The sequence below is a fragment of the Suricata suricatta genome, chromosome 4 (assembly GCF_006229205.1).
Source record: "Suricata suricatta isolate VVHF042 chromosome 4, meerkat_22Aug2017_6uvM2_HiC, whole genome shotgun sequence".
In the NCBI taxonomy this organism is placed as follows: domain Eukaryota; kingdom Metazoa; phylum Chordata; class Mammalia; order Carnivora; family Herpestidae; genus Suricata; species Suricata suricatta.
The window spans coordinates 113,867,687-113,894,620 of record NC_043703.1 but is presented as its reverse complement, the minus strand read 5'-3'; the positions used below and the strand labels follow the sequence as shown (position 1 = coordinate 113,894,620).

General features: G+C 42.0%; 3 protein-coding genes across 3 annotated transcripts; 2 read left to right on the top strand and 1 right to left on the bottom strand.

Annotated features, from left to right (window-relative positions):
* Positions 1–116: 116 nt before the first annotated feature.
* On the top strand, positions 117–5,051 carry FAM136A (family with sequence similarity 136 member A). The gene is made up of 3 exons (XM_029937557.1): positions 117–280; positions 1,171–1,311; positions 3,546–5,051. Exons 1-3 carry the CDS (start codon positions 194–196, stop codon positions 3,732–3,734), a joined length of 417 nt encoding a protein of 138 aa, XP_029793417.1. The 5' UTR covers positions 117–193; the 3' UTR covers positions 3,735–5,051.
* A 1,125-nt stretch (positions 5,052–6,176) lies between these two features.
* SNRPG (small nuclear ribonucleoprotein polypeptide G) lies at positions 6,177–14,812 on the top strand. The gene is made up of 4 exons (XM_029937558.1): positions 6,177–6,304; positions 9,774–9,796; positions 10,781–10,905; positions 14,222–14,812. Exons 1-4 carry the CDS (start codon positions 6,273–6,275, stop codon positions 14,270–14,272), a joined length of 231 nt encoding a protein of 76 aa, XP_029793418.1. The 5' UTR covers positions 6,177–6,272; the 3' UTR covers positions 14,273–14,812.
* PCYOX1 (prenylcysteine oxidase 1) lies at positions 14,729–26,092 on the bottom strand. The gene is made up of 6 exons (XM_029937555.1): positions 25,942–26,092; positions 24,680–24,886; positions 23,482–23,656; positions 18,914–19,125; positions 18,442–18,594; positions 14,729–18,030 (listed from the first exon to the last, which is right to left on the bottom strand). The coding sequence occupies exons 1-6, from the start codon at positions 26,051–26,053 to the stop codon at positions 17,375–17,377; spliced, it is 1,515 nt and encodes a 504-aa protein (XP_029793415.1). The 5' UTR covers positions 26,054–26,092; the 3' UTR covers positions 14,729–17,374.
* Between the last annotated feature and the right edge of the window lie 842 nt (positions 26,093–26,934).

The following is a 26,934-nucleotide window of genomic DNA, read 5'->3' as shown; positions in this document are numbered from 1 at the left end:
CTCCGCAGCCGGGAGCAGTAGGCGAGGTCTCACTGGATTGCATGCGGGTGGCGTGCAGTTCCTCCTCTCGGACGCCAGGCGGCGGCGTGGGCCAGGAAGAGCGCCGGTGACCCTGGAAGCGGCGGCGAGGAGGCGGGCCGAGCCCGGGACTCCATGTGGGCGCCGGCGCGCAGGGGTGTAGCGCGGGGTCGCCATGGCGGAGCTGCAGCAGCTGCGGGTGCAGGAGGCGGTGGACTCCATGGTGAAGAGTCTGGAGAGAGAGAACATCCGGAAGATGCAGGTAGCGGGCGGGGGCCATGCCGGGGGTCCCGGCGGTTTGCAATTCTCTTCCCGCAGCCATGGCGCGCCGCTGCCCGCCTCACCGCAGACCCGAGTCGGGGTGTCTCTGGTCGCCGCGGCGCCCTCGGAGGCACCTCTCAGCCTCAGAATTCCTGGAGCTTCGGCCAAGCGTTTGAAACCTGTGCTCCTTACCCTCGCGCAAGGCCCTTCCCCCGCTCCCAGGCCAGCTCAAAGGAGCGGGTATTAGACCCCGGACCAGGGTTAGAAAGCTCCCAAAGTGAAGCGTTCTTCCTCCCTTCTTGTCTTATCTTGCGCGACCCCTTCCTCAGGTGACGAGGCCGAGGCCCAGAAAGGGCACGGCCAAGGTGAAACACCGGAAAGGGCTGAAGCGCTTGGTCTCCTCCGTGACCAGGTCGTACCTGCTTCTGTGTCGCTCCACACAGCGCTGATTTCTGTGCAGCGCTTGCTTTGATGCCCTAAGTGCTATGTGGCTGTTAGTTCTGCCTCCCTGACCGAATTGTGGGTTTCTCTGGTAGTGCCTCTGGAGTCACTGATTAATGGTTCGGTTGCCTCCTGGTGAAATGTAAATTTCCAGGTTGCTGACCTCTGAACACTGTGATACAGGTACCGGGTTTTCAGACCTTGGCTTCATTCGACCCACCGCCACCTTCTCATGCACCTGGCCTTCAGTGCAACAAGTACCAATGAGCTAGCAGCAAGAAGACCACGAAACACTCTGCTAGGCTTGGGATAATTTTCCCATATGTGGTTTTTGGTTCTTGATGTCTGTTAGAAGGAGAGGTGCAAATTAGGTGCTCCTCGGTTGCACTTATTGGTTATCTCTGCCACAGAGGATTTCCTACCTAACCTCTCTCTGCCCTCCCTCCCCAGGGCCTCATGTTCCGGTGCAGTGCCAGCTGTTGTGAGGACAGCCAGGCGTCCATGCAGCAGGTGCACCAGTGCATTGAACGCTGCCATGCCCCTCTGGCCCAAGCCCAGGCCCTGGTGACCACTGAGTTGGAGAAGTTCCAGGTGAGGAACATCCCTCTTTTGCAAGAGATGTCAAGTGTTTGTTCAAAACTCTTGGCTTTAATGTAGTGGTTCTTTTAACATTTGTTACAGTCTTCAAGGGGTTTGATATTTGTGAAAAACTCCTGGAGGTAAATGTTTCCCATAGAAACAGTATTGTAAAAGGGAGTTCATGATCAAAAGCCTTTTTCTCCCATAAACACAAAATATGTATACTGTATAGTATAAAGCTTTCTAAAACATACTAATTCACTCTTAAATAGTACAATCCCCAGGAAAGTGAAGTAGGCTAGTCTTTTTTTTTAATAGTTTATTGTGGGTTTTTTTTTAATGTTTATTATTTTTGAGAAAGAGAGACAAGAGAGCAAGCAGTGGAGGGGCAGAGAGAAGGAGAAACAGAATCTGAAGCAGTCTCCAGGCTCTGAGCTGTCAGCACAGAGCCTGATGAGGGGCTCGAACTCACAGACTGCGAGATCATGACCTGAGCTGAAGTCTGCCCCTTAAATGACTGAGCCACCCATGTGCTCCCTGCCCCCCCTTTCTTAAACGTTTATTAATTTTGAGGGGGGGGGGAGTAGGCTAGTCTTAAAGAAGTGCAGATTAGAGCAATGTCCTGCCATCATTTTGCAAATTTGCCCACGCAGGACCGCCCCTATTTGCTATATCCAAAGGGCAGCTCGTGTGTCACGAAAGAGCAATCATTAATATGAAGCAGTAGTATTACTGACTCACTGATGCCTTCCTCACAAGCCCCTCTGAGGTCACTGAGAGTAAAAGCATCCACCATATCTCTGGTGAAAAGGGTAGCCACAACTTCATTTTATTCCCTTCCTATGACTATACTTTCCTGGAGCTTGGGAGAAGCAGAGCCCACTTCTGAATCAGTTTTTCATAGCCTACGATTCTGTGTGCATGGGAAGAATTGTATCGGATGTATAATTTTTACGTTCTGCTATACATAATTCTTCAAAATTACTGACACTCTGAAGGTATAACTTGTCCAAGATCCCGAACTACAGCTAATTTTGTAGATAAGGTCTTTGAAATTTTGATTCTGGAATTGCTATATAACTTTTCCCTTCTGTTTGATTACTGGTCCTCTACAATTAGATGTACTCTTCCTCTCTGCCAGAGATCCTCTCACCCCTGCCCTCTATAAAGCTAAATCCAGTGGTCATTTCTCATCCTTCATCTTAATCTGTCTGCATCACTGACAGAATGATCACTCCCCTCCTCTTTGAAACAGTTGGTTGGGTTGGGCACCAAGACACCTCTCTCTGGTTTTCCACCTGTCTCCCTGGCCATCCTTTCTTGGCCTCATTTCCTGCCTTTCCCCTCTCCAGCCTGTGAGCGTGGGAGTACCTAGGACTGTCCTTGGACCTCTTCTCTTTTGGATCTAGCTCTCTCGACTCGTAGCTATAAGTATCTGCTATAAATATCATATATATGCTGACAACTCCTACATTCATTCATATCTCTAGACCAACTTCACTCCTGATCTCCAGATTCATATGTCCAACTGCCTCTTCATATGTCTGTTTCCCCTCTCTGGAATGTAAGTTAAATGAGGGCAAGAACTTCATCTGTTTTACTCATTGTGGTTGTCCCCACATTTGAAGAGTACCTGGCACATAGTAAATACTCAATAAATATTTGTTGGATGTTTTTCTGTAGCAAGGACAGATATTAAAGAATCAAAATGTTTCTTACTCTTTTTTTTTTTTTTTTACTTTTTATTAATGTTGTTTATTTTGAGAGAGAGCACACATAAACAGGGGAGGGGAGGAGAGAAAGGGAGAGAGAGAATCCCAAGCAGCCTCCAAGCTGTCAGCACAGAACCCAGTGCAGGCTCCATCTCACCAATCATGAGATTATGACCTGAGCCAAAATCAAGAGTCAGGCACTTAACCAACAGCCACCCAGGCGCCTCAAAATGTTTGTAAGTCTTAACTCTGGCTAACAGTGGCCTCTAGGTACTTCTCATTTCCCGGAAGAGGTTTCTGTACAATTTATTCTGTCATTCACCTGTTTCTTGTAATGCTTTGTCTGGACCCTCCCGGTGCCAACCTCTGTTTCAGTCAGGGTAATCCTGGTTAATTACCCAATAATGTCCCTTTAATTGATCCAGAGTATATACATCAAGCCAAAATATGTAGCAAAGGGCCTACCACAGGGTAAGCACTTGGTAAATGAAGGCCAGCCTTTAAGCCTTCTCTCCCTCTTCCTTGTTGCCACAGGACCGCCTGGCCCGGTGCACTATGCATTGCAATGACAAAGCCAAAGATTCAATAGATGCGGGAAGTAAAGAGCCTCAGGTGAAGCAACAGCTGGAGAGTTGTGTGACCAAGTGTGTGGATGACCACATGCACCTCATCCCGACCATGACCAGGAAGATGAAGGAGTCTCTCTTGTCCATTGGGAAATAGAAGTCTTTGCAATTAGCCATCTGAGCTGACAACAGAAATCTATTTAAAAAGAGAAATGGAAGTTTTGGTCTTTTATATGAAGTTTATGAAGAAGTTAAGGATGGCAGCAAGTTTGAGGCGTGTGTCACTTGCCTCTGGACACTGGTTCCTTTATGTTTCAACCCAGGAAAGTGAAATGAAAAAAAACTGGTGCTAAAATTTGGGTCACGGATAGCACAGGAGATTTTTTGATATCTTAAATTTCACGTGCTTGTCCTGACACTAGGGATCTCCCTTGTACCAAGCCAGAGCCTTCCAAGGTACCATATTTTCCTTAGTATACAGGTACCAACAGGCTGGCAGGTTCCTGTAACCTTCCTGGGATCTGGTGGTATGAGCAGAGGTGTTGCTATTTGTTGCCAACCTCCTGTTTACCAAGAGGATCACTAAATCATCTTCTATAGGCTGTAAAACAAAGTCCATGAGGTCACTAATTTTAGAAGAGGAAAAAGGTTTCTGGGTCTTATTTTCTTGGTTTTATTTTATATATTAGGGCATGACGTTGATTCAAGATGTGGAGTTGGGAGAGGTAGTTTGGATAAGAACTTAGAACAGTTCTTATGGATATCCATTTCTACCAATGAAGATGTGGATATGCATTTCTTGAAAAACACATTACATCTTTCAGCTGGAAGACCCTGCAAAAATATAAGAGGCGATGTTACACTGGGTATGGGAAGCAGACCTTCCCTCTCACTGGCTGCCATGGTGGGCCCTGAGAATATCTGCAGCAGAGCGACAGGACAATCTTGCAGTGATACTCTCCCTTGTAGGAAAGTGGGGGGTTGATTGCACTATATGCCGGTATCCAGGAATGAACATTGAAGGAGGAACTGTTGCCTTCTTCATTAAGAGAATTATTAAGTACTGGATTTGGAAAAACCAGTTTTTTATAGAACAGAATGGAATGAAATCCTAAACTCAGTATTGCTTATCTCTCCCTCCTGAAATAACAGAGCCCTATTGAGGCAGTCTTTAGGCAACAGGAAGGTCAAAGGAGAAAAAGTAAGCAACTCAGGGGTGAGCTGTGATTCCTTTAAAGCAAAAGAGGGGCAAACCCCCCCCCCATTACCAAATACCACTTTTACCTGGGGCCTTTGCCACAAGCAGTGTTCCTGCCCCAGCTCTAGCACCTTTTCATTTTGATAAGGACTTACTGTCTTTTTACCATCTTACTACTTGAAATGATAATATAGCCTGTGTTTGGTGTTTCAAGGCTGTGATATATTTTCCTAGTGGTTCAGTTTTAAAAAATAAATAGGTTTAGTTTTTCCTCCACTACTGTGTTTCTTGGTGTATATCTGTGCAGTGAATATATAACTTTATTAGGATGTTTGTAATGTGAAGTAAGTTCCTTGAGAGGTCATCAAGAGTGAAGATTAGTTATGAGTTATAGTTCAGATGCAGGACTGATTCATTGCAAGTGGGAGAAACTTTGAGGCAGGCTAAGGCACTGTGACTTAAATCCATTAATGTAAAAAGAAACTCTATAATGCTAAAAAAAAATTTCAGTATCTATTTCAGGTCTCTAGCTTCAACTCAACAGTAAGAGCAAGAGGTAGAGGAGTAGATAAGGAACCCTCTTGGGAAAATGCAACGCCTAGGATTTTGAATACCAAGAGTACAAACCATGTGATGAGTTTAAGTCTTTACTATCATTAGCATTTAAAAAGATCCATTCCTGAACATTAGGATGAAGTGACATTTGGAGAATCATCCCCTCCCCTACTTAGAATCACCAAGACTTTTCTGTTTTGGTCTAAATCTTGTGTAATCCCAATTTTATTTATGCATAAACGTGTATTCCTCTGTTTTGGATAACCTAACTGGGAGCAAGTCGGAGATCACTTTTACACTCGAATTGGCTTATAAGTCCAGAGTGTCTCAGAAATCTCTCACGTTTTTTATATAGGAGCAAGGTACATTAAGTGGAGTTCTGGAAGCATTGTTACAAGAATCGCAGGACTGTCAGTAGGGAATACACTTCCACGCTATAAAGTTCTTAGAAACTGAGGCCAATCACCCAACTTTTCTGGTGTCCAGAGATCTCTAATTGATGTTACTGGAACCCTAGGCTTAGCATGACAATATGTAGGAATACACGCCAAAGAAATAATAGGGGCCCACTCTAGAATCTATATTCACTTAGTATATTGAAGATAACCGAAGCAAGGCACAAAGAAGGGGATTAACCGGTTTCGCCTAGAAGCTAGACACTGAACCATTATGCCAATTTTCTGAACGAGGAAACGGAATTGAGAGAACTTTTGCCCCCCCTCCCGCCAATCGCTGGCAACACATCTGAAAGCTCGAGACTGATAGTGAGTTACGGCTTCCCCTAAGCCCTAAGTATCGCGAGGTAAAACGTGAAATCCGCCAACAGTGGATTGGTTGACAGGGCTGGTGACGTCAGACGCAAAACGCCGGGCCTAACGCGGGAGCGTGAAGGAAGCCACGAATTCCGTTTGGAGGCTTCTTTGAGCTCGCTGAAGAGACACCATGAGCAAAGCTCACCCTCCGGAGTTGAAAAAGTAAGTGTGTGAGAGGGCTGCGTGTAAAGGAGCAGCTTTTTTGCCTGCTTCGAGTGCCTTAGATCCTCCATTTCCTGCAGTGTGCCTGGCGTGCGTGTTCGGGCCGAGGCCGCGAAGAGCCTGGGGGCGTCTCGCGCCTCTGCCTGAAGCCTACGCAGACATCTCGTTTAGGCTTGGTCTGCAAGGCTTCGTTACTAGTGACCGACAAGGCGCCTATGTACTGCCCTCTCGCCTCTCTAGCCGGCTCTTCCGGGCCCACGTATCCCAACGCACTCTCACTCTTTCTCCTTTGCTTGGAGATCTGGAGTGCGGTCCTTTGTTGAAAATCTTGAATAGCGTTAAGTTCTAGATAAGGTGGCTGGAGAGTAATTTATATAAAGAACTAAGATGGGCAGAATGGACGTGTTCATTAGTGTGTGAGGAGTCAAAAGCAACTTTTTTTTTAACTTTATTTTGAGAGAGTGAGCACGAGGTGGGAGGGGCGGAAAGAGGGAGAGAATCCCTCATAGCAGGCTCTGCACTTCCACAGAGTCAGAGCCAGGTCTCCAGCTCACCAACCCTGATATCATGACCTGAGCTGAAACCAAAAGTGGGATGCTTAGCCTACTGAGCCACCCAAGCACCCCCAGTAAGTCTTACAGTTTATAGCTGTCTCTTTGAGGTTTTGTTGGAGAGAGGCAGAGGGAGAAAGAGGTTCTCGAGCAAACTCCACACCCAGCACCGAGGAGCCTGCTGGGCTCCATCTCAGGAGCCTGAGATCATGACCTGAGTATAGAAATCAAGAGTCCCACGCATAACCGACTGGGCCACTCAGGTGCCCCAACTTTGAGCTTTAATTTAGAAATCCCATTCCTTTCTTTTGCTTTCATGTGCTTAAGTTAAACTTGAATGTCCTGTTACCAGCTGTGTGAGAACATTTTTTTTTTCCTATCAAAGAAGACGATTTTTTTTCCCCTGCACCCAGTAAAATCAACTCAAAACAAGATATTCCTACTAAAGATAGGTCCAATTTAAACTTATAACCTCCTCAAACACTCTTGACTGAACTTAACATTTGCATGCCTCCTAAGTATGTCTCTATCCTATTTATACCATGTAATGCCAGAATTCTGCACATAGAACAGCACAAAGGATACAAAATTGATTCAGGGATCAATTTGGGAGAAAGCCATCTGACCTCTGTATAGTTCACTTATTACCAGCTCCATAAAGAAGTCGGGCGTAATTGAAAGGTCATTTACATTTAAATGCATATTTGTATCAAAGCCATTTTGTACAAAAATTATAGCTAACTTTAAGGAAAATCGAAATTATTGTGAAAATGCTGATCTGAAACTTCTTTTACTGATGAGCTGATAAGATCTTACAAGTATCCTGGATTCATCAAGAAATGGTGACTATTTTTTAACAAAAGCCATTCTCTATGTGTAATATTAGATTTGAGAATTTCAGAGGCTAAAAATTGATTTAATATTTTTTCATCTTTACATTTCATATATTGTGAAATCCTTTCAGACCTGACTCCAGTATAACTTTCAAGGTTTTTTTTTTTTTCCTTTACCATTTCATAAATCTTTTACTCTCTCATGCCCTCCTTCTGGTTTAGCTTATCTCAGTGTAGGGATTCTGGTTCTCTGGCAGGCATCTAGTGAGTAGAGGCAAAGGGTTCTGTTAAATATTGTACAATGCAGTAGACATCCTTCAACAAAGAATTCTCCGGCCCCAGATGTTAATAATGCAGAGGTTGAGATACCAAGGCCTAACCAAATTCTCCCTCCCATCTTTTAAAAATTGCTGTCACAGTAGTCTTGCCAGTGACTGGACTCTTGTGTTAATAATTTATTTCTGTCTGCATGTTAAAGTCCAGAGTTCTTGGCCCAGCATTCACGCTCCTCCATCTGAAATCCAAGTACCAAATATTACATGCTAATATTTGAGTGCCCCATTCTCTAGCCCAAATGAACCATTTGCATTTCTTAAACTTTCTCACCTGCTCTGTGATCTTAGGCAGTTTACTTAACCTTTCTGAGCCTCAGTTCCTCATCTATTAAATGGTAGTAATAACAATACATAACTTACAAAGTCATCATAAAGGTTAAGTAAGTTATGTGTTATATTATGCTGCATTGTATATAATATATCCTATTAAAATTACCATACTAAATATTTTTATTTGTAAGTGTGTCTTACACTTTTTTTTCTTATTTTAACATTTATTCATTTTTGAGACAGCATGAGCAGGGGAGGGGCAGAGAGAGAGAGAGAGAGACACACACAGAATCTGAAGCAGGCTTTAGACTCCGAGTCATCAGCACCGCCCGATGCGGGGCTTGAACTCAAGAACAATGAGATCATGACCTGAGCCGAAGTCGGATGCTTAACCGACTGAGCCACTCAGGAGCCCCTTCTCACACCTTTTGTCAGGCCTATGTCTTATTTATCTTTAAATTCTCCCATGATATGTTCTACATTAAAATTGCATGAAATTTCATATTTTGTAGCCTGTGACTGGAAGAGGTAAAAATTTGTTTGACTACATAGTTTAGTATTCTCATTATATCCTTCTGAGATGGGATTTCCCTGTTTAATTCAGATTTTTTTAAAGCTTCAAGATATGTATTTATTTTGCTAAAAAATACTTATGTTGAGGAATATCTTCAACACGTAAGATAGATGCTAAATAAAAGAACACTCCTCATTGTCTCAAATATAACATAGCCATTGAATAAGATATAGTTTTATTACCTTCTAGTTTACTCACAACCTTGGTTTTGCTAATAACCAAAATCTAAATAAGTCCTTGTTTCTGTTAGGGCTATAAAATCCAATCATCAAGGGGCACCAGGCTGGCTCAGTCAGTAGAGCATGCTACTTAATCTTGGAGTTGTAAGTTAGAGCCCATGTTGAATGTAGAGAATGCTTAAAAATAATTTTATTTTTGATGTTTATTTATTTGCCGGGGGGAAAGGGTGGCAGGGAGAGGATTCTAAGCAGGCTTCACACTGACAGTCGTGAGCCCGAAACAGGGCTCGAACTCACAAACTGTGAGACCGTGATCTGACCCAGTCAGACACACTTATCCCACTGAGCCACCCAGGAGCCCCAAAAATAATTTTAAGATCTTTAAATACAGAAAGCCCAGTCATCAAAAATTAGGTTAGTATTGAACAAAGAGAATGTTTTTGTAATTCATATCAGTATGAAGACTCATTTGATGTACGTTAATATATTCTAAATCCATTTCATTTTTATTATCTTGCCCCTAAGTTTTACTGCTCTGTATAAGTGCTAAATGAGGTAGCCCTTTATTCCCTCCTCCTCTACAACAGTACCAGGTTTTTGCTATTTTAAATTTCGTTATTTTTATTGTCCAGTTTTAGCAAGTTATATTGACTATACCTACTTTTGTGCTTATTTATGCTTAAAATTGTTTAATCATATATATAATTTTATTCCTTTTACTTTTCAGATTTATGGACAAGAAATTATCATGTAAGTTTTTGGGGGGGTCTTTTGTTTCATTTTTAATTAGTTGCTTTCTGCATGTGTCGGTAATATAATGTTTGGAACAACTTTATAAAAATTTATAGCACACAGAACCTCTAATTCGCATCCATTAATTAAGTAGGTTTATTGAAATCCAGAAGGCAATTTTATTACCTATTTTTTAAAAATATTTTTTTAAATGGTTGTTTATTTGAGAGAGTGAGTAGGGGAGTGGCAAAGAGAAGAAAGAAAATCCCAAGCAGGTTCCACACTGTCAGTGCAGAGCCCAGTGTGGGGCTCAATCCCACAAACCGTGAGATCATGACCTGATCCAAAATCAAGTAGGCCACTTAACCAACTGAGCCACCCAAGCAGCCCCAGAATTTCTGATAGTTAACAAATTCCAACACAGTTAACATTACAGTGTTATATTAGTTTCACGAGTACAGTATAGTGATTTAACACTTCCATACATCACCCTGTGTTCATCATGACAAGTGCACTCCTAATCCCCATCATCTATTTCACTCATCCCTTGCACCTAGAATTTTGGGGTGTTTTTTTTGTTGTTGTTAAGTTTATTTTGGGAAGAGACTGCATGTGACTGGGGGTGAGGCAAAGAGAGAGGGAGACACAGAATCTGAAGCAGGCTCCAGGCTCCCAGTTGTCAGCAGAGATCACGACTGCAAAGCTTGAACTCAAACCGTGACATCATGACCTGAGCCAGAGTCAGACACTTAATCAGCTGAGCCATCCAGGCACCCCCCGCCCTTTTTATTTTCTGGTGTTTTGTGGGGGGTTTTTTTGGTTTTGGATTTTTGTAAGTTTAAATGTGGAATTAAACATGAAATGTTCAGCCCACTGCTTGGCGTATAATAAGGATAGTGGATATATATATCTCAGGTACCTGAATTTTATTCCATTTAATTTTTAATGAACAGTTGATATTTAATGGTCAGTTTTATTAAGCTTCTTTTTCCCTTTTTATAGTGAAATTAAATGGTGGCAGACATGTCCAAGGAATATTGCGGGGGTTCGATCCCTTTATGAATCTTGTAATAGATGAATGTGTGGAGATGGCAACTAGTGGGCAACAGAACAATATTGGAATGGTGGTAAGTAAAGAAGGAAGGTTTCTCTTGTTTATTTTGGAATTAGGAAAATAACATGCAAGATTAGACTTTCCATCTCCCATTTAATTTGGCATATGCCAGTCCTTCAACTGTGATGTAATCCCAGTTCCTGTAGGTTAGATCTGAATCTTGTGCGGAACACTCAGGTTCTTGGGTTTGAAATAACGGTAGGAAGTCATTTTGGCCTTTATAATAGAGGCCAAAGTCAGTCCTTCATTATGCTCAATTTTAACACACTTATGAATTCCCAGAAAATCTTACTAAAATGCAGATTCTATCAGGGCGTCCAGTTGGCTCAGTCGGAAGAGCATGTGACTCTTGATAGGGTTGTGAGTTCAGGCCCCACATTGGTTGTAGAGATGACATAAAAATATAACCTTAAAAAATAAAATGTAGATTCTATCTAACAAGTGCCCATGTGATGCAAATCTGCCAGGCCAAATCATACTTTTCTATTTTAATTGTGTATCTTTAATTAAACCCAGAGTTTCTGATTTGTCACACCCAAATTTTTTTTTTTTTTTTTTTTAACACATGCAAAAGCAAAGGGCTTTATTACGGGTTTAGGCTCGCCGGGGCCTAAACTCGGGCTCACAGACTTTACCTGCATGGTGGATCCATGCTGAGAGCCTTGTCACACCCAAATTTAAAGATGGCCTTCACAGTAGGGGCACCAAGGTGGCTCAGTCACTTAAGAGTCGAGCTTCAGCTCAGGTCATGATCTTCTCATCTGTGAGTTCAGGCCTGATGTTGGACTCTGTGCTGACAGCTCAGAGTCTGAAGCCTGCTTCAGATTCTGTGTCTCCTTCTCTGCCCTCCTCCCACTCACACTCTGTCTCTCAAAAATGAATGTGTTAAAATAAGTGGCCAAGGTAAAAGTTGAAAGGGATGATCACAGTGACAGCCATTTACATGAAAGAAAATAGGAAGAAAAAAACACAGTTATAGAAGCAAACAATTCTATATTCATTAGGCCATGGTATGGCTACTGAAAAAGGTTTTGATGTTTGTCAACAAGACCCAGACTTTGAACTCCACTCTTTGTCCTGCACAGTAACGTGGTAAGTCCCAACTTTCTTGGGAAAAGTAAATTAAAAAGGACAACTTCTGCTGTAGCAAATGGAGTGTAAAGATCTCTAAAAGGTGGTAACAGTTCGTAATTGTTAGCCTTGCTTTTTTTTTTTTTTTAATGTTTTATTTATTTTGATACAGAGAGTGACAGAGCATGAGGGGAGAGGGGCAGAGAGAGAAGGAGACACAGAACCGGAAGCAGGCTCCAGGCTCTGAGCTGTTAGCACAGAGCCTGATGCGGGGCTTGAACCCACGAACGTGAGATCTGACCTGAGCCGAAGTCGGAGGCTTAACCGACTGAGCCACCCAGGCGCCCCCCCCTTGCTTTTATTTTTAAGTTTATTTTGAGAGAGGGCACATGGGCGCGCCAGAGGGAGGAAGAGGCTCCACGCTGCCCTGCCAATAAGCCACTCAGGTGCCCCATGCCCCATGATTTTGAATCTCTCTTTCCAAGGTGTATGTTAGTGCTTTTTGCAAATGCTTTTCCATTTAAAAAGCAAATTGATGGTCAGGGTTGGGAAAAAAGCTTAGAGTCAGTCTCTAGATAGGAGATTCCCCTCGCCCTCCTATACGGCAAGGTGTCTGCTCACTAGCCTTCTTTTGTGTATTACATGAGAGGACCAAGAAGTGTGCCATACCTACCATTTTAGAAAATGTTGATGAAAGTGACTTTTTTTAAAAATAATACCCCCAAAAGCCTACAATCTGAACATCTTAGTTTTATGAAATAACTTCTCTGCCATCCTCCCCTTCTAAGGAAAGGGTCAGAAATGGACACTTGTAGAGAGGAAAGAAAGCTAGTAGTTTTTCATGCTTTGATCAGTGAGGTGTGGTATTCACCATCTGTTGTAAATAACCCAGGAATTAAAATTCTGAGAACTAAATAAGCATGTTGTTTAGCTTTTTAAATTTTTACCCCTAACTTAGAGGAAGAGTAAATGTTTTTTAAGCTCCTTTAGTCCCTATTTTCAGGACACTGTTCTCTTTTCATGCTGCTCTTTATTTGTTTGCCAACTTCTCATCATTCTCATTGCTGTTTACCTGCCAGGCTCCAAGACACTTTCCCACCTCCATGACACTTACTTTCCGATCAGCCAGCTACAGTAACCACACACAGTTTGTTTATTTGACAGATACTTATTGAGCCCTCTCTGCCTGCCACCACTGTAGGCACTGGGGATCCTGCAGCTGCCCTTATAGAAATTACATTTTCGGGGCACCTGGGTGGGTCAGTTGAGCATCCAGCTTCGGCTCAGGTCATGATTTCATGGTCCATAGGTTCGAGCCCTGTGTCAGGCTCTATGCTAGGGCCTGGAGCCTGCTTCAGATTCTGTGTCTCCCTCTTTCTCTCTGCCCCTCCCCCCCAAAAAATAAACATTAAAAAAAAATTTTTTTTAATGACATTTTCATGAGGAAGACTAGAACAGTGCATGTGACAAATATTTTTCTACCCTCTTTGAGCTGTTACTGGCCATTTCACCTATGCTCATAAGTGTCTTTTCTTATCTTCGTTTGCAGAATGACTACTATGTTAAGCACTGTGCTCTTTATAACTTCTTTTCCTGCCTCTAAGCTCTCATTCTTTTATTGCCAGAACAATGGTTATTCCCTCAACTGTGAAACTTTCACTGTCTTATTATGTGGTTTCATGATGTCCTCTAAGTATCTGAACATTGGTGTTTGAAGTCTTCTAAGATTGAGTGTAAACTGTCTTTTGTTTTCCATTTCCTGTCATTTACTGCATTCAAATTAGATTCTTTCCTTATCCCCTTACACTTTTTTATCTTGGTTTTTCTAGAGTTTCCTATCTTCCTGTCAAAAATCTACCCCATTTTCAAGACTCCACTTCATCTTCATAGAGCATAACTTTTCACAACTTCCATCCTGGTTTATTCCCTGAATAATCTTGTTCCCCTAAGCTGACATATTCTATATTGACTTACAGATTCCTTGGGACAGAGAGGAGCATGTTGAGTACTGCAGTTTAGAAGGTGAAATGACTCATGGGGACTTGGTATCTCCAGAGTACTTGTTAGTCTTATTAAATCTAGAAAATGTACATCTTACTTACAAAGGGCTTACTTAATAGCTTATTGTCATAATTAAGAATTACTTAATATACTCCTGTGGCTTGAAAGAAGTCTGAAACTTATCTTTGATACTGAAAAACCATTAATGATTTTGTGAAAATTCTTTCAATATGTCAAACTGTTTTTTTGTTTTTAAGGTAATTCGAGGAAATAGTATCATCATGTTAGAAGCCTTGGAACGAGTATAAACGAGTTTCACCAGAAGAAACCAACTGCTTCCACATGTCCCCTCCATTGCACCTGTTCTACTACAATATAAAAATCAGGTTGTGCATTTTCATATTGAACTTTTTTGTTAAATAAACTTTTTTAATAGTCAAAATATGCTTTCTCAGACATTGTGAACATGGAAAATTGAATGTTAGCTCTTATTCTAGTTTTTTATAACACAGACTGTTCCTGGTTGAGACTGATATGTTCCAAAGCTTTTGTGCATTAATATTGAAGAATCTGATTAAATGTGACACATGGCTAGGATGGCTTTTTTTCATCTGTTAATGGAAAAATGCAAACCTGAGCAGATTTCTTCTGAAACATTAACTGTAATTTTCAAAACTCTTGTAGTAGTTTTGATGTACTCCGGACTTTTCCAAGTACATCTACATTCCCCCAAGTATAGTGCAATTAAAGTAAAACACAGGAAGTAATGATACAGTTGTTTATTTTGAACATAAACGGGGAAAATTTTTTGAATAGAAGAATAGAAATAGAACTCTAGAGAAAAACAATCCAGTGTATTGTGGTTCTTTGTAGAGTATAGAGAATAGAAATATGCTGCCCATAATATATTCATCTAGGTCATAAATTTTATGGCGCACAAACTAAGATGAAAAGATACATTACAAATGGTTGTATTATAAACCTAACTTCAAGAAACCTGCCAACCAGATGCTTAGGCCTGTACTTTTTGTGATCTGGCAAAAAGCCTACAAATCCTATATCACTTTAAAACTGTAGATAATGTGGTATATATAGGTGAGTACGTAAGATACTTATAAAACACAACACAATGGATGGCTTATATGTATCTCTAAAATGTTATTTCCTGTTTATTAAATAATGTTTACAGCAAAATAGCCAGAGCGATCAAACCAACTTAATCATTCTAAGGGGAGTTGAGGTCAAGTCCAGTACATTTTTATTCTTCCACAGCTCTAAATCTTCACTAATGTGTACAGGCGTTTTTTGCAACCACATAGAGCTAAATTATAGAGCTGTTACTCCTAAGTGTGGTTCCTAGACCAAGAGCATCATGTGGGAACTTAACAGAGTTGCATATTTTCACCTGTTACTCCAGACCAATTGAAACAAATAGTGGGGTGAGGCCCAGCAGTGTTGGAATAAGCCTTCCAGGTGATTCCAGTGCAAACTCAAGTTAGAGAACACTGGAATAGAGCTGTACTTACCAGTCTCTTTTATATAAAGACAAGTAGGGTGGTCTACTGAAGTAACAGGTCTGATAGTATTTCCCTTAAAAAAAATTGTTTAATGCTTTTTGCATTAAAACTATTATGCTTGATACATTGATAATATGTTTTGCTCTTGGAGGAAGCAATTTCCAGTTGCTTTTGGAAAACTATCAGATACAACAGCAACATTTTAAATTGGGATTCTGGTAAGTAAATACAGATGTCACCTCATAAAACAAGCCTGTGATAGAAATTAACTATATCAGTTTTTATTCACCAATCTTCATATATATAACACAATATTACATTCTCTACAATATTGTCTTCATTAAAACCACAAAGGGGAAAATTTTTTGACCACCTCTTAACATGCTCATTAAAAATAAAATTTTTTAAAAACTGACCCTTAAACAAACTAAATTTAATCAACTGCCTTTACATCAAATATATCTTGGCAGTTTTATCAGCATATTAATATTCACAATTGTAGAGACAAAACCATTTTAAGAAAGTACCATTTTGCTGAAGTAGCACTGCCATAATCTGGCGATGGACTTTTTTTTCTCAACAATACATGTTAACTCTGGTATAGTTACTGTTAGAATTCACAAGCTTTTACTTGTTCTGTCCTGCTAGTGATTATAGGGACAGCCATTCATGATCTTTGTATAATAGATGTAGAACTGGTTCTTAAGTTTGGTCGCATATTAGAATCATTTGAGAAGTTTTAAAGTCTTATAGATCATTCCAATGTGCAGCCAAAGTTGAGAACTACTGCCTTAAAGACAAGATTTCAGCAACTGGTTTCTCACCCCAAACACTACAGTAGTTTTAGAAGCATTTAGCAGTTTGAACATATGCTAGATTTGATCAACTGTGGTATCATTATGCAGTCTACTCTAGTGTCAGCTGGTCTGAACAAATCTAAGTTGCCTCTTGTCAGACTGTCAATACTTACTATCAGGATTACTATTAGAGTTCTTGTTGAGAGAAATTATTCTTCACAAAATGAACCCGCTTTGATAATGCATTCAGTTTCTTGGGACTTTTAAGGCACTAAAAACACTTCGGAGACTTTAAACCACATATCGGTGATTCTCAACCCAGGTTGCCCCTTAGGAACCTTTAAGCTACAATGCTGATATCCAGTCCTCAATCCATTAGATTGGAATCTCTAGTTGCATGGGGGTCTTTCAATATTTTTTAAAGTTCCATAGATGAGGATTTGATAATAGAATGCCAATTTCTTAAGTCAATAACCTATATTTGCTTTCAATTTACTTGAGGTTTTTGTATGACAAAGTTACACTACTCAGGCTTCTGAATTTCACCCTAATAAAAACCAGGACAGAAGGGTCAAGGCTTCTGGCATGGGCACATCTACTTTGAAAAAAAGGTAATTAACTAAAGCCAAGCATAGGATACCACCTCTAATAGTTTAACTGTCTGACTGAAGGTCACTTCCAGCTCTAAAGCACAAATAAACTAGTCCCCAACTAAAAATTATGTCTTTAAATGTTTTCTCAAGTGCTCAGCTTAAAATAAATCCAGGGCCCCCCACCCACCAGACTTAGTGAATGAGAATCTCCAGAGAAGCTAGAGAATCCACATGCTTAACAAACTCCAGGGGATTCTATACTGTTGGCAGATACTGAAAGAAGAGTTAAGAAACTTTGGAGATGGTATAAATAGTTAACCCCTTCATGCTTAATTAGAAACCTGTATCTTCTCATGACTCACTGGGATTACTTTTGTTAAATAATACTAAAATATGACAAAATATCAAATTCAAAATCATCTCTGCTCAGATTGTGTTCTTTTTTTTGCCAGTGATATTCCATTTGGAACCAGGAGGGGGGAAAGAAAGTGATCAGTATTATTTCATAGTTCAGTTTTAAGTTTCTCATATAAGCCCTCTTGGTCAATCATGTCTGTGTTCCCATTCCAGCGATGATAAGCAAGGAGAGCGGCATTGTGGGCTGCAATGGCACTCATCTCCATGGCACTTGCTGCACACTCTATGCCATTGAGGTAGTAAAGTCTGTCATGGAGTATGATGGAGGGGCACTTCTCTGGAGGCTTATAGTGAGGATATGCAAGCCATGGCTGCTTCACAGCATAATCATAGGACAAAAAGAGCTTTAATATTTGTTCTTTAGTGAGAATTTCTTGAGAAAAGATCTTCCAAACATGTCCCCTTTCTGTTGATGGTTGAGGATTATTTTCTGTTACAGAGGACACAATCCCAATGCTATTAATGAACAAATCTGAATTATCAGTGGTTAAGATTGTACTGAGATCAAATTTGTCTAAGGCTCTAGAGCTAAAAAGAGTTGAATTCAGTTGCCCCTTAATAAAAGTTGTCACTATATGTTGGTAGTACTGATGGAATTCCTCAATTGGAGGATCAAAGTTGAGGAAAGTTATGTTGGACATTTTTCGATTCAATGGAGTGGCCACCAAGACAATGTCATAGAAGTCTGAACGTGTCTCAGATCCAATTTGGTAAATCACTTCATACATCTTTGTGGGATTTCCTAGAGGAAAGAAGGATTCGTGTTAGTCTTTCTAGCACACTGTACTTTATACCTTCCAAAAATAATTATAGTATCTTAATAGTTTATAAGGTGGAAAATAAGGTATAATTTTAAGGGATTAAAAAGACTTAGGAACACGGATGGCTCAGTCGGTTAAGCGTCCGACTCTTGAATGCCTTGTCAATAAATATAAGATATGGAATTTTTACTTTTAAGAAACATTTTTTAATTCCAAGGAGACATGCCACTGTACTTGAGCCCATTTGGGACTATTTCTATGTGGCACAACATACACAATTTAATTCCATCATTTGGAACGGAGTCAGAGACGACAGAAGAGTGGTTTTTCTCTGTCAACAATTATTTCCTAGAGGGGAAATTAGGAACAGTAAAATAGGATCTCAGGCTCACCTGTCCGCTTGGTCCTTGTTTTCTCCTCTATGTATATTACTGAGCCAGTTATAAGGTTGCTTTTGGACGACTGAAGGAGCCCTGAGCAAACAAGCTTATTACCACCTTCTACTGCCCAAAGGCCAGAATCTGCACCAGCCATTGATACCGCCCCTGTCAGTGGTAGGAAAAAGTGTATTTTAATTCTGACTCTGTAAAAGGCCCTCTACCTACTCTCTCTTCCCAATTCAGGTGAGTTCTACTCCAAATGTCTCCAGACATTGCCAAATAGCCCCTGGGGGCAAAATCTCAAGGCTAAGGACTCTCTCCCCCTAAAAATGCACAGATTTACATATATACAGTTTTGCCAACAATGTCTGAGGTTTCAGAGAAAGGTAAGTCTTCTCCAACTCAGCCTAAAGTAAGGAACCACTATACATCAGGTAGGCCCTTCTGTGAACTAATATCCATACTATTCCAAGCCTGGGCTTACCCACAAAGCCATTGATGGTCATGCTTTGGCCATAATTGACCCTCATGACAGGAGCAACAATTTCATTGAGGAATTTCTCAGAGAAGCCTGCTTTCTGCAAAGTTTCAAGAAGTGTTCGGTTAAGCATTCCAAGGAATTCGTCCCCTCCTAGAGAATGTAGTAACTTTTCCACACTACTGAAGGCATAGTCATGAGATTGGTAGCGGTAGATCCTTTTGAAAACAAGAAGAATGGCCATTAAACACCAAACAAGATAAGGGGAAGGGAAATAGCTTCATAAGATTCAAACTTTTCATGTATCCTTCTAATGAATTTACCTATCATGTAAGATGCACTTCAGTCCCCATCTTCCCTGGGTATCCCAGAAGTTCTTATCCCCACCCCTACCTCCTCTGGAGGTACACTGTCCTTGTTTACTCTTCTGCATTACTAGTGTCACTGTGGGAGCACCTCTAAAGTGGGTATGTTTTATCTTTCCACCAGGCTTGACCCTCACACACACCCTATCCCAGCCAAAATGTAGGCTGAAATGTTAGTTCACTCCTAACACCCTACATGTCATCCTCAATCATTTAATTTCAAATTCAGATATTTTCACTTCTGCTTCTACCACCAAACAAGAAAACCTTACCAGTCTTCACAACATCTCTCTTACTTCATTCTCATTTCCCTGATCTTAACTCAGGATTTATATTCAGACTACTATGATGAATAACTGATCTACCTACCTGCTTCCAGTTTTGCTTCCTTGAAACATTTATGAATCTCCCAGAAACCTAAAACACATCTTTTGTCATCAGCTTATTTAAAAAATAACTTGTGGGTGCCTGGGTGGCTCAATCGGTTAAGCATCCCACTTCAGCACAGGTCACAAAACTCACAGTTTGTGGGTTTGAGCCCTGCTTCCAGCTCTGTGCTGACAGCTCAGAACCTGGAGCTTGCTCGTATCTGTCTCCCTCTCTCTCTCTGTTCCTTCCCTGCTTGCACTCTGTCTCTCTCTCTCTCATAAATAAAGATTTTTTAAAAATTTTTTAACTTATTACTGCTGCTTAGTAAATAAACTCCTGACATTAAAGAAGGGGGGAGGAATGGATTTTAGAGCCAAATTTATCGGGTCTAATTGCAGACAGAGAAGTAAAGGAACTCATCTGAAAGTCTCATGACAAGTAGAAGGCTCAAGCACAAGCTGCCCCCTCTCCCCTCAACCACACCCTCTTCCCTCCACTAAAACAACCTGACCCACTCACCGATACTTGATTATGCTTTGCATACTGCTCCCCAACACTGCATTAGCTCTTCTCTCCAACTAGAACACACTTCTTGCAGCTTGAACCCCACGTCCTCTGCAAAGTTTTGCCCAACTTCCCCATCCACAGTACCCCTGCCACTCAATCAGCACTATTACTTAATTTTTACAAAATACTACCTGATATTTTCCTGAACATCCTTGACTTAAAAGGATATCCACATAAATTCAAAATGTAATTTTTCAAGTGGTAAGTGATACAAAAATGTGAAAGACAGGATTCATCTCCCTCAAGGGAGATGCACTTATATAAGGCACATGCACAGATAAGTAATGAAACAAAGGAAGAAATAAGTGCTAAAGAAAGATCTATATCAGTGATTCCAGGAGAATTTTTACAATTTTTTCTCTCAAAGTTGTAAAGTTTTTGAGCAGAGTAGGGACAATGCCACATCCACTTCAGTATTACCTACTGTCTAACAAAACATTGAATACATTTTTGGTGGGAAAAATTTATACCAGTGCCCAAACTGAGAAACTAAAATCACTCCTTCCAACTATTATCAATCCCTAGGAACCTGAAAAAAGTAGAGGACAAAAACAATGAGTTCTTACTTGAGAAGATAGACTGACAGATTCTCAATAAGATTTAACAGTTGACTATTCATCAGAAAACATGAAGGCCAGAAAGTAGTGGTCAAGGTGTTAGAGGAGTTGGTAAGGCTGAATCCTTCTGGAAGCTCTGAGGGAAGAATCCATTTTCCTGCCTTTTTCAGTTTCTATAAACTACTGCATTCCTTGGCTGCTGGCATCTTCCTAGCATCATTCCAACCTATTTCCCACCATCACATGTCCTACTACTCTTCTCTGACTCCTGCTTCCCTCTTATAAGGACTCTTGTGATTACACTGGGCCCACCTAAGTAACTGAGAATAATCTCATTTCAACATCCCTAACATAATCATTTCTGCAAAGTCCCTTTTATCATGAAAGGTAATACATTCACAGATCCCAGGGATTAGGGCATAGATATCTTGCAGGGGCAGGGAGGCATTCTTCAGCCTACCACAGAGGGCTTCTCCATCAATACAGACGGAGCTAATAGTGCCTTGCATCAAAGTGTAGCAGTGACGGTAGTGAGAAGTAGTGGAATTCTACATACATTTTAAAAACTGATAGGACTGGGCACCTGGGTGCCTCAGTCAGTTGAGCGTCCAACTTCAGCTCAGGTCATGATCTTGAGCCCCCACACTGGGCTCTCTGCTGTCAGCACAGAGCCTGCTTTGGATCCTCTGTCCCCCTCTCTCTGCCCCTGCCCCACTTGCACGCTTGCTCCCTCTCAAAAATTAACATTAAAACATTTTTTTAATAAAATAAAAAAACTGATAGGATTAAAGGCAGAGCGGATTTGGGAAAGAGAGAGAAAAGGGTAAAACATGATTCAAAATACTTGTTAGGAATAACTGAAAAGATCAGCCTCAGATTAGGAAATGTTAAGAGGCACCTGGGTGGCTCAGTCAATTAAGCATCTTGACTCTTGATTTCCACTCAGGTCACGATCTCATGGTGTCTGAGATGGAGCCCCGTGTTGGGCTCTGTGCTCTCCTCTCAAAAAATAAATAAACATTATGTTATTTATTCATTGAAAGAAACAGAAATGTAGGATGCATGGCCCTTTGAACAACATAAGGATCAGTGCTATATAAACAAATAATTAAAGACCAGAGGGAAGCAGTTAATTCAATGAAGTTTGATAATTGTTTTCTAAATTCAAAAATAGTAGGGGGCCCCTGGCAGGCTCAGTCTGTAGATAATGGGACTCTTGATCTCTAGGGTCATAAATTAGGGCCCCCCCACTGTGTATAGAGTTTACTTAAACAACAGCAAAAAAGTATAATCTATGTATCCCATCACTAGATCTTTTTCACATTACTATAATATCCAGAATTCACTTTAAAAGTGATTTGTTAATTTCTCACAGGGCAATTCTCTACATGGCAAGCAAGCCACTGGCAAAAAAAAAAAAAAAAACCCACTAATGATCTAGTCAGGTCTGCATCTGATGCCATTTGAACTTGATTTTCCTGCAGGACATACAGCAACATGCCACCTACCTTCTCTACAGTGACTGGCTATTTCCACACAAATTCTATATATTTTCTTAGTTACTGGTTTATTGCTTACCTCTCTACTAAAATGTACCTACTAGAATGTACATTCTTTGAGGACAGGGATGTATTCTACATCCTCAGAACCCAGAATAGTGCCTAGCACATACTTAGGAGTCAGTATTTGGTGAATGAATAAATGAATGATTACTACTTTAAAATAATCTGCACTGGAGCTGACCTTAATGTGCCCACTGGAAACGTGTTCAAGGAATTGACCTGACTGATGCTGAGAAAGAGAAATCCCTAACTACCCAGAGTTACAAAACCTAGAGTGTATTTATCCTACTCAACCATTATATCTGTCCTTGTCAGTACTTAGTCATATGACATGTAATTTTACCTTTTTTAACAATTAATTTCACTACACTGAAACAGTCATAATGAAATATCATTAGCACCTACAAGCTGAATTTCTCCAGCATCTAAAATTGTAAACAAGCATAAAAATTAGCACAGGCTTTGGAAAAAAAAAATAGGCTGTATCTTTCAGAGTTAGACTGGTTATTTTCTTTTTCCTGTTTACCAAAGCAATACACATAAATTTGAAAACAGCACAGAGCCTGAAGCCTGCTTCAGATTCTGTCTCCCTCTCTGCCCCTCCCCAGCTCATGCTCTGTCTGTCTCTCTCTCTCAAAAATAAATAAAAATATTCTTAAAAAAATAAAGGAAGAAAAAGTGGCACCTGTATTCTCACTACCTGAAACAGTGCTGGAACTTAGTATCAATTTAAATTCTTGGGCCGCAGGACTGATACTCAGGCTACTTACCGGCTCACTGAAACATCATGTCACTATTAAAGCTCATTTAAGCTTTGTGGTCCTTTCTACCAGCTCTAACACACATTACCTCATTCATCAATACAATATCAGCACAGTGCAGAGGTTAAGAATGAGAACTCTGGAGCCAGAACACCTGGGCAGGAACTCCAGTCCCACCACTCACCAAGTGCGCGTACTTGCACAGCACACTTGAAACCTCTATGCCTCCACTTTCCATACCTGTAAGGAGCTAATAACTGTACCTGAGAGAAACGTCATAAGAATTCAAAGCAAACGTCCTTAAAATTAGGTAGAGAACTGTTTCAAGAAACTAAAATTTCTAAAGATCATCTAACTAAAAGGTCTTAGGTTAAATGGAAGGGAAAAAATTACCTCATAAACTTGTCCAATATATCCTCTACCCACATGTGCATTCGGAGGGACTGAAATCCGTAGTGCCAAATTAGTTTAATCATGTTAACTATAAACCAGCTGCTCTCCTCAAACACCAGAGTCTCTCCGTTATATATCCCCATTAGGCCACCAAAGCCCTGAACAGTAGAGAGACCTGCAAAAACAGAAAAGGTTAGCTAAGTCAGTGGTTTCTGTGTTGATCAAATGAAAAAAGATAATCTGAAGCTATAGGGGGTATTCCGAAGTGAGTGAATTCCCGGTTTCCCCCAGTTCTCAGGAAACATATTAAAGGAGCTTTATCTTTAGAAGAGTGTGTAACACACCATTCATTATACTGTCCAAAAGCAAATGTCTAAAAGATGGGTCAGATGCTAGTGCAGATATGTCAAAATTAGACTGGCTCTTTTTAGTTGGAAAAGACTAAAAACTCAAAGGAAAATGCCAGAATACCAGCTGAATTGAACTTTAAAACAGAAATGTCAGACATGAGTATGTGCAGCATAAACTGCTCCTGGCATACGTTTGCCCTGATGAAGGAAAGAGACCCAGGAAGCGTCCACAGGAGATGTGGAAGGCAGCAAAGGGAAAGATGGCATCCCCATTCCTGTGCAAATCCTATTTTGCATAACTGGGTATTTCAGATAACTAAAAGGAGTTGCAAATTACACGACAGTCCCTGAGCAAAGGGCGTGCAGAGGCCTGCCAGCCTTCCCTCACACCCTGTCTAGCTCCTGTGCTGGCAGGGAAGCACGTTCTAGGCACGTCTGCACCCATACCTGTGTGAGTGACCTTAAGCCAGACACTTCACACTCTAGCCCTCATTTTCCCAGCTGTAAAATGAGTACACAAGGCTTCTGCTGACTCAAACCATTCTTTGATTCTTCAGCTTGAACCCAGAGGTTTAAGAACAGCAACCATCCCCACCCCACCCTACCCCCAATCCCCGCCCCATGGCTGTAATTCCAGATAACTAAAGATAACAGATAACTAGTTTCCCATTACGGCAAGAGTGGCTCCTAACTAAGCTTGTACTAATTGTTAGCAGCAAAGTGAGGAAAACAGTTTTGCCAACTTCTCTGTAAAAGACAAAGCAGAAAAACTTCAGATCCCTATCTGATAAAAATATCCGTGGATGGTCACACAGAAATCTACTTAGCTCCAAGACCAAATGACATACCCAGATCCTTGACAAAACGCTTCATGTGCAGGTTTAAAGGATGGATGACAGAACCTCCTGCCTCGTATTCTTGCCCTCGCACAGTCATGGTGGCCAGACGGCCTCCCACCTCTCCTCTTTCAAACAGGTCAATCTTCACATCTTTCCCAAATTTCTGCCGCAGATAATAGGCTGCTGAAGTGCCACCAATTCCAGCTCCAATAATTGCTATAAGTGGGGGGGGGGAAAAAGGAACAGTTTCTTTTCCTCTCACCCAGCGATGTGAGTTTTTTTGAATAACAGATGTCACTTAAGGCTATAATCACCAATTTAGGGAAGCTCGGAAGGGGAGGCAAGTCAGTTGCTGTGAAGCTAGAACTCTCCGAATCTAGACAGACACTGCCCCCCTCAAAAGTGGTGATTCACTCACGTGCAAACTGACATTAGATTTTTTTTTTTGCCAGATCCCCAAAGGTTCTCACAGTTCTTTGTCAAAGCACCATTGGATCTGCACACCGTTCTTTGTGCCCAAAGAATGGGGACAGAGGAGGTGGGCCTTTCCAGCATGCATTTCCAATACAGTGGCCGCCATTTTTACTAAGATTTGTTCTGTCTCTTTAATGCAGATTGGTTAATGTTCCCACAAAACAAAGCTTTACTGGGAATAAAAAAGGCAAAACAAACGCAGCAAAAACCAAGACTCAAACTTGAGAGTGGATCATTGGCCCTGTGTAGTAGTCCTAGGTAGGGAAATTGCGCCAGCTAGGGCCTCTGGGAGAAGGCCCACCTCAGCAAAGTGGATGATGGAAATGGGGTTCCAGTTCAGCCTATCAAGGGAAGCAAACAGGATCAGCTTGTTTGCATTGCTCAGTGTGCTATGACCGCGTGCGCCTGTCATCTGCACAGCGAGGCGGCCCTAGCTTCAGAACAAACCAGAAGACTGGCCTCCCAAAGGTGAAGCAAGGGAAGGAAGAGAGGGGCCTCGGCCTCCCCAGCCCCCAGGCCTCCGGGACAAGGGGCTGCCTGGACGCCCCCCCGCCCATTCCAATCCCCCCTCCCCTGCCCATTCCCCAAGTTGGCACATCCACACTCCCGGGAAGACGCGTCCCTGAGGCATCGACAGTGGTCCCGAGAAGCGAACCGAGAAGACTGCGACCTGCAGAGGACTCGGCGCGCGTGGCCTGGCGGGCGTCGCAGCCGCGGGGCCTGGTGCACTGCGCAGCAGCCGCCCGGCGCGGGGCGCGCTCCAGCACCCCTCCCGCGCCGCCCCATCCCTCACCTACCGATCTTATCAGGCGGGGCCCGCAGCTCAGCGCTCCCGGGGCACCCCCAGGTGCACAGCAGCAGCCACAGCCCCAGAAGCGACGAGCCGAGCTGCCCAGCGGAGCACCCCATGGCTACCGGAGGGCAGCAGTCAGCCGCGAGTGCCCCACGGTCGGCCGGCGACTGTGAGTTTGCGCGCTCTGCACGCCCCGCCCCGGCCGGCCTCGCCCCTCCGAGCCCCGCCCAGGTCCGCCTCCAGCCGGCGCGGGCTCCCGCGTCCCAGGTCTGCGTGTAGCTCCAGGAGCTCCCAAGCCTGGTCCGCTGGGTCCCCAAGCTGGCCTCGCCCCTCCGAAACGCACTCTGCTTCAGGGACGAAGGCTCACCCCAGCTCGCCGCCTTACTCCCTATCTATTCAGGTGAAGCACCTTACTTCTTCACTACTGCCCTCTTCTGTCCCTTCAATCTCTCCCTGTCACAGAATGCGCAAAGCAAATCACCTCTAGAACAGAACTGTGGGGCAATAAATGCTTACTGACTGACCACTGTGTTTCGGGGACTGTTGGGAATAAGCATAAAATGAATGGGTAAATAGTGGTAAGTGAAAGGCTAAGTGAGGGAGACCAAGAATGGGGTGGTCCAAGGTGAAAAGTAATGACAGACATGAATAAAAGTACTGTGCCCATAGCACACGATGGAACATTATGCAAGCATTCAAAAGAATATAGGATCCGGGCGCCTGGATGGCTCAGTCCGTTAAGAGTTCGTCTTTGGCTCAGGCTATGATCTCTGGGTTCAGTTTGTGGGTTGGAGCCCGCCTGGGACTCTGCGCTGACAGCAAGGAGCCTGGAACGTGGAGCCTGCTTCAGATTCTGTGTCTCCCTCTCTTTGCCCCTCTCCCGCTGACTCACTCTCTCTCTCTCTCTCTCTCTCTCTCTCTCTCAAAAATAAATAAACATTTAAAAAATTTTAGATACGTGAGAAAAACTAGTGGCAGAGTGATGGGTTTATAAGAT